At 53.6% G+C, this 8,034-nt stretch overlaps 1 protein-coding gene across 1 annotated transcript; it reads left to right on the plus strand.

The window, feature by feature from the left end:
• The first annotated feature begins 241 nt into the window (after window positions 1-241).
• On the plus strand, window positions 242-7,595 carry PRDM13 (PR/SET domain 13). The gene is made up of 4 exons (XM_042985325.1): window positions 242-385; window positions 1,899-2,030; window positions 2,332-2,452; window positions 5,845-7,595. The coding sequence occupies exons 1-4, from the start codon at window positions 242-244 to the stop codon at window positions 7,593-7,595; spliced, it is 2,148 nt and encodes a 715-aa protein (XP_042841259.1).
• Window positions 7,596-8,034: the final 439 nt, after the last annotated feature.

The raw sequence follows: 8,034 nt of genomic DNA on the forward strand, positions 1-8,034 counted from the left end.
TGCAGCTGCTGCGCAGAGCAACTCTCTCACCAAACTCCGCGCCCTTGCGCTCGCGGTGCCAAAAGGCGCCCGCCCTGATTGAAAAGGCGCAGTGCATGCCCGCCCGCGTCACTGCGCGGGCGGAGGACGCACGTCGGGGTGCGGCTCTCTGGCTCGAGCGCCGCTCGGGCTCTGTCACCCGAGCCCTGTGCTGCACCCAGCGCGCCCACGCGCCTGCCTGGCGGCGGCGGCGGCGGCAGCAATGCACGGAACAGCCCGCGCTCCGGCCACGAGCGTGAGCGCCGACTGCTGCATCCCGGCCGGTCTGCGCCTGGGGCCCGTGCCTGGAACCTTCAAGCTGGGCAAGTACCTGTCAGACCGCAGGGAACCCGGGCCCAAGAAAAAGGTATTAGCCATTCCGACCTCCGCCTCCAGCCATTCGCCTCCCTTTGCCCTGGCCCCGGCAGTGGTAGATAGGGCAAGCGGAAGAAAGGGGCGATTGAGTCGTTACCTGCCAACGCTGCCAGGTGGCCCGGGGACTCCAGTAACTCCTCGCAAGTCGCATTAACTGAGAGCTGGACGTGGGCCGAGCTTTGGGGAAAGGACGTGGCTGAGAGGGGACAGCGCCGGGGCGGGGTGCATGGGGCTGTTTACGTGAGGGGACCACTCAGAATCCGCGGTTTCCCTGAAGCTCCCGAGTCTCGTTCGGAGAGGCGTGTGTGTGTTGAGGGGGGGGGAGCCGGGTCTCCCCGCAAATGCGCCCTTTCTCTGTTACACAGCGCGCAGGGCGTTGAAGACTTTTCTTACCTTCTTCCCTTCAACGCGCTAATTTAAGGCTTAAATTCGCCTTAAAATAATTTAATCTCATGTGCTCCGAAAAAAACAATCTTTCGGAAACTCTCAGTTCTTAGCACGTACCCCCATCCCCACCCCCGCGGATGTCTGCTGGGGTTTGGGGTAGATGGAGGGCGAGTGATCCAGGTAGTGGCTCCCCCTGGGGCCCCGACTGAGGGCGAGGAGTGCCCACCCGCCTGGGGCACCGGGTCCGCGCGTCTGCAGCCAGGCTTTGAGAATCCAGGGTCGCAACTGGGAGGCGTCGGGGCCGACCCGCCAGTTCTAACTCTCCGAACTTCGTATAGACCCCCGAGCAGAGTCGGGTTTTAAAGGCTCCCTTCCGCCCTGAGGCGTCCCAGCCGGCAAAGGTTCTCCAACAGCTACCGGGAAAAAAAGGCAGGAGTCCGGTGGGGGGTGGTGGGGGAGGGGGGGAGAGGACCTTAGCTTTGCCTAGTCGCTGCCTTGAGCTTTCTTGTAAGAAATTGCTCCCGCGCAGGGCCAGCGGGACCCGCATGTGACTCCCTACGCGATCACCCTCTTCCCCGCGGTCTAAAGTCTTCTTTACACGCGCTTTAATTGCTTTTAAATAGCCGGCCATGCTGCGGCCGCGTTGTTCGTTCACACACTTTCGCTGCCGGACTCCTAGGCACCTCCGCATCTTGGCGCTGTGCAGTGAGCCCGGGGAGGCACGAGAGGGAGGTGAAGGAAACTCTGGGTTCTGGGGCTGACGTCTCTCTTATATTAACGACCGATCTCAGAACCGCAAGAATAGGAACTGAGCGGGGGCGGGGGTGCGGGACATCTTGGTACAAGACCACCCCCCAGCCTCTCACGGAGGATGCTTTCGCTCTTGGTGTTGCCAAGGTGGGACGAGAGAGGGGACTGTTATAGTAGCCAGCCTCCTGTCTTCCTCCCTTCCTTAAGCAAGGGTCCTAGGAATTACCTTCCTCCCAGCAGCCCACAGAGGTCTGGCCAAAGCGAACGCAACCATTTTTCAGAGTCGGGTGGGGTGTTGGATAAACTTTCCCTCTGGATTGTGGGCCTGGCCGTGGCGCGAGGAAGAACGACCACTGCTTGTGTTGCAGGTGCGCATGGTGAGAGGGGAGCTGGTGGACGAGTCGGGGGGCTCCCCTCTGGAATGGATAGGGTTAATCCGGGCAGCCAGGAACCCCCAGGAACAGACTCTCGAAGCTATTGCAGACTTACCCGGAGGACAGGTACTGTGGGCTTCCCCCACCACTGCCAATTCTACCTACCTAACCGTTACTGAGGTGGCCATCAATATTAAGAACAAAGCGCTTTAGCTGGAGGTTTCATTTAAACGTCTCAACAACCCTCTAAGGCATACACTATTATTTCCCCCGTTTGAAGAATGAGGGAAGTGAGGTTCAGAGAGGTCCAATAGTTTTTTCAGGGTCACACAGCGTCAGAGCGGGGATTTGAACCTTTCCTTTTAGTTGCTTTTAGACTGATTACCCAGGGAAATGACAGCAAGCTGTCCCGTTCCTTGTGTCCCAGATCTTCTACCGAGCTCTTCGAGACGTCCAGCCAGGGGAGGAGCTGACCGTGTGGTATTCCAACTCCTTGGCTCAGTGGTTCGACATCCCCACAATTGCAACTCCGACGCACGACGAGAAAGGTACTGAGTCCGAGAGGGCCTCCGGGCTAGCGCGGGTGGGTGAGAGTCCAGCCCTTCTCCGTTCTTTGGACGCGACCCCAGGGCCTTTCTCTCGAGCTATGTAAAACTGAATTCATGCTCCCTGTCTGTGTGAGCAGAGAGACGACGTCACCACTACCACCTTACAATCAACAGTAAATGACAATAGCGACAATAATCTGGCTCGCGACGACACCGAAAAAATACTTTATGAACATGGGGGCTATCCTTTCCTATTGCATACCCAGAGACAATTATTTACTCAATTAAGAATCCATAAAGAAACCTTAACATATAATTAATCACATCATGAGCTCCAAAAAGCATAACTCAAACCTGGAACGTTTTTAGAAGGTGGAAGGGCTTCTCTTCACTGGTTTGAAGGACAGTAATGTATTTCCACGGGATTTTAGAAGCATTACGGTACTTACAGCTGGTCTGTTGGCAGGTACTGAAGCCCTTCCATTTAAATGGTATTTATTCATCTCCCCCTCCCTACTTAAATTGAATCTGGGTTGTATCCCAGTTTCTTCTTAGATTTATTTGATCCCTTCCAAAGCCAAGAGTGGATTTATGCAAATAAGGGGCAGTAACTAAAGAGAAGAACATTTTCAAACCTCCCCTAGAACACTGAAGAACACTGTCTGTGAAAAAAAAATCTGGGTGGTGCTACAAGAGTTCAGATCTTGAGACCTCCCTTTTAATTCACAAAGCTTCCATGACTTTCTTTTTTCCTTGTCAATTGTTAAGGTTTGTAATTTCTCCTAAAGACACAGTTATATTTAAAGTCAATATAATGAATGTTGTGAAATATTTTAACACGCTGTCCTCCCAAATTGCCTGCTCAAATCTCATCTGTCTAGAAATAGGGTTAAAGAAATTAATACAAATGTGGGAATTAAGAAACCATGAATAAGACAGAATGAAGCTTATTTAGAATGACGAATCACTTCACTTCAAAGTATCACTGTCTTGTGGGTAGACTTGTGTGTACAGTATTCATAAAACATTATCCTAAAGTAGCTTATTCCTTATACTACATTATATTAAATTCTTTTGTCAACTTCTCCCAGTAAAAGAGAAGCATGATAAAAGACCTGTAGTGGAGGACTCTGTAATCTGCCACTACAGGACAATTCCAACAGCTGCTGACCTTTAGGGGCCAGACATTTCTACACAGAACACCCCTCCTTAGGCACTCTCAAATCATACAAAAGCAACCTGTTTGAGTGGTGGCCCTCGTGTTTTCATTTCAGCCAATTAAGCTTATGAACAGATGTCAGAATAAACACCATTTTCCTTTTGGGAATGCATGGGCTATTCTGAACCCTGACTGCCCCACCTTTGATATACTTGAAATCTTGGCAACCTCAGGGTTACACCAAGATGAGGAGGCAAAGTCACTCATGAAGTGTGTTTGACACTTTTGGCATGACTTGGATTTCAGAGTCCGGAGAACATATCAGTTGGTTAGAATAAATTGAAAAAGGAACATAATGAAACAGAGAATTTGCTTAACTCTTGAAAAGATGAAGAAATAAGTAGGGAAGGCTGCTATTCTTCCACCATTAACTCCAGTGGGTTTCAATTCCATAGTAATTTTAAGGAAAATATGGACCCTTTGTTTTAGGAAGGAAGCTTACTTGGCTTTTTGATTGACTAGAGTCATTCCAGGGCAGCCTTTGAAAATTCCTTCTTTAAAAAGGGGCAGAGAGGGAGGTTCTGAACTTAGGAGAAGGGAGGTTATTTAAGATGTTACATCAGCATACCCAGCAAGAGAACCCAGGAAGTCTCTTCTTTTTTTTCCAGATTTATTTTACAGGGATGTTCAATACAAGTTAACAGAAATACTGAAATGATTTTATTTAAGTTTTCCATGAACAATTAGGGTAGGCTCTCGGAGGTAAATCCTCGCCCCCCACTCTGCTTTCTGCCCTACCTTGGCGTCAGCTGGAACGAACTGATCCTTGCATCTTAGTTATCTAGAGGGACTACTTGCTTTATGCAAAGCTGAAAGTAAAACACATGAAGGGAAGAAGATATAGAACTTTTTTCAGTTGTTTTTGTAGTAATGCTTTAGAAGTTTGAGCTGCTTGTTGCAAGGGGGAGGGAATTTAATTTTTCCATTGAATTTAATAAGACAAACTTTGGGTACTTCCTTGTGGCTCAACTAACTTCTTTCTCACAGACATTCTTCAGTATTATCAAGCAACCATAACACCAAAAAAAGAAACCCAACTGCAAGATCGCTGTTTTCTGTCCAGAGATAACAAGACCGTTTTAAAGTGAAAATTAACTTCCACCATGTGATCACAATCTGTTTCATACCTGTGTCCCTCGATTGTGTTCCCAGACCTTGGCCAAATTAAAAACAACTAATGTTAATAATATTAAACACAAAAAAAGGCTTGACAGCAAAAACATGCATATAGTTCCTCGTAGAGAATTGTATGCTTACTAAAAGCTGAGTATCTTTATCATATCTATCTATATATTCATTTCATAAAAACTAAACTATCTTTTCCAAGGACTTTATTATTACGCCTGGACTGGTGCAGCTTTCTAGGAGTTAATTAATTACCAGGTGGAACAACGGAGAACATAATACGACATCATCCTTCAATTTTTAGACTATAAGGACATAGGGCGTTTTCTTTTTTTCTCATCAAATTAAATGGGGTTAAAGAGGAAATAAAGATACAAATAATTTTGAAGAATAGCAGATTATAGTCCCTATGTGGTCCTTCAGTTGGTCACGCTCCAGGGAAACCTCAGGCAAAATGTTTAAGGCTGGGAGGCAGTGGGAAGGGTGGGTAATGGACATAAAAGGCATTGTTGTATGAAAAGGAATGATTACATATGGCCCATACATACAAGATATTGTCTCGCCTGGTAATGAGGCGCTCACGACCATTAGATTGGTCTTTGTTCAGTTTATCCAAACTCCTTGACATACGCCACCTATTCTGCAAACGCCAACAGATGGGCCCGGGCACAGCACAGCCTCAACACTTGATTTAAAGCAACAGCTGCTCTCTCTGCTCGTTTCTTCCCCCGGCCAGCCTGCCTGAGCGCTGCCCTCCCAAGGAAGATTTGCTCGGATGGCCCGGAGGAAGTCTTCGTTGGAAAGGCCCAGGTCACCCCTTTGGCCTCTGAGTAATCGCAGAGGATGGAGATGGTGACAAAGTTGGCCATTTGGGGCTTCTCGGAGTCCTTGCTACAGTGGGGCCACCGAACTAACTCACTCTCTGGGCCCCAAGAACACTCTTGCTCATACCTCTGGTCATAAATCTGGGCTTTGCCTTGGGTGCGCTTTCTTTCTCTTTCGCTTGTTCGCCTCTGACGGGGTCGCTTTCCCACTCTTTCTCGCCCAGGGGAGGAGCGCTACATTTGCTGGTACTGCTGGAGGACGTTTAGATACCCCAACAGCCTTAAGGCCCACCTACGTTTCCACTGCGTGCTCAGCAGCGGCGGGGGCCGAACCTACCTGCACCACGAGCACGCTGCTCGCCAAAGCGCTGCCCCGGGCGCGGATGGCCTTCCCTTCTCTCCGAAACCCCCAGCGCCCGACTTTGCCGCGGCCGCCCCGGCTGGCACTCTGCGGCCCCACTCGCAGGCCCCGCCGCCTCTCCAGGCCTGCGGAGCGCGGGAGAGTATCAAGCGCGAGGCCTCCTCTGCGCCCTCGGCCACGTCGCCACCCGCGGCCAAGTGGGGGCAGTCCAAGAAGAGCAAGGAGCAGCCGGACCGCGCCCTAGACATGAGCGGGGCCTCCCGGGGACACGGCCACTTCCTCGGCATCGTAGGCGGCTCCCCAGCTGGGGGCGGTGGCCTGGCCTTCTATCCCGGAGTGCGCTCGGCTTTCAAGCCTGCCGGCTTGGCCAGGGCGGCTGCGGCCGCGCATGGCGACCCCTACCGGGAGGAGGGCGGCGGCAAGCCTGGGTCCGGCTTGGCCTTAGGCAGGTTGCTGGGCGGGGGCCGGGCGGGCGGACGCCCGGTAAGCGGGGAGAACCCCGCGGCGGGCGGCGCCGGCCACCACCATCACCACCATGCGCACCACCACCATCACCATTCCAAGTGCCTGCTCTCGGGGGACCCGCCGCCGCCGCCGCCTGGCCTACCCTGCTCGGGGGGCCTGCGCAGCTTCCCTCTGCTCCCCGGGGCCCCGGAAGAGGCGTCAGCCTTCAAGCATGTGGAACGCGCCCAGCCAGCGGCGCCTGCGCTGCCGGGAGCGCGTTTCGCCCAGTTGCCCTCGGCGACCGGGCTGCCCGTCGAGCGCTGCGCGCTGCCGGCCCTCGACGCGGGCGGGCTCAAAGCCTACCCGGGTGGCGAGTGCAGCCACCTACCTGCCGTCATGCCGGCTTTTACCGTCTACAACGGGGAGCTACTCTACGGCTCACCGGCCGCCGCCGCTTATTACCCGCTCAAACTGCACTTCGGCGGGCTGCTCAAGTATCCGGAGTCCATCTCCTACTTCAGCGGGCCTGCGGCGGCGGCAGCAGCAGCGGCAGCTGCCGCTCTAAGCCCTGCGGAGCTCGGCTCCCTGGCTAGCATCGACCGAGAGATCGCTATGCACACGCAGCAGCTGTCCGAGATGGCAGCCGGGAAAAGCCGAGGCCGCCTGGACGCGGGGACGCTGCCACCCGCCGTCGTGGCGGCGGGAGGCGCTGGGGGTGGCGGCAGCGTAGGTGGCGGCGCCGGCAAGTCCAAGACCGGCCACCTGTGTCTCTACTGCGGCAAGTTGTACTCGCGCAAGTACGGGCTCAAGATTCACATGCGGACGCACACCGGCTACAAGCCGCTCAAGTGCAAAGTGTGCCTGCGGCCCTTCGGCGACCCCAGCAATCTGAACAAGCACATCCGGCTGCACGCCGAGGGCAACACGCCCTACCGCTGCGAGTTCTGCGGCAAGGTGCTGGTGCGCCGCCGGGACCTGGAGCGCCACGTCAAGTCCCGCCACCCCGGCCAAAACCTGCTCGCCAAGGCGGGCGATGGCCCCGGCGCGGAGCCTGACTACCCGCCGGAGCCTGGGGAGCCCAAGAGCGACAACGACAGCGATGTGGACGTCTGCTTCACGGACGACCAGAGCGACCCTGAGGCTGGAGGCGGCGGCGAGCGCGACTCATAACGAGTCTTCTCGGGAAAGGGTGGATTAGGGGGGCGGGAACGGAGATAAGAAGTTGGGGAGGAGCGAGTGGTTCTGTTTTGGGAGAAGAGAGGAGCTCCTGGAGAGTGAACCGGTTGACAAAACCGTTTTTATTTTGGTTGTGCGCCAGATTTGGAACAGTGAGAGGTCCCAGGTCCTATAGTGAAATTCAGAGCTAAGGTTTAGAAATGGCTCAAAGAAATCTGGCTTTTTGCGTAGCCGGAGCGCGTCGGGTCCCTGTGGACCCTTGGACTCCGCGGGTAGTCTCTCCCATGAACCACCCAGGAGGTCTGCTCTCAAGGTTTAGGATCGCATTAATGTGAACTTCACAGCGCCCTTGAGGGCGTCGATTTTAACTGCCATGTATTTTTAAATTGTTCTTTAACGTGGAGGAAATTGTGCCTTTTGAAACGATGGTGTG

This window comes from Panthera tigris, chromosome B2 (genome assembly GCF_018350195.1).
Source record: "Panthera tigris isolate Pti1 chromosome B2, P.tigris_Pti1_mat1.1, whole genome shotgun sequence".
Taxonomy (NCBI): Eukaryota; Metazoa; Chordata; class Mammalia; order Carnivora; family Felidae; genus Panthera; species Panthera tigris.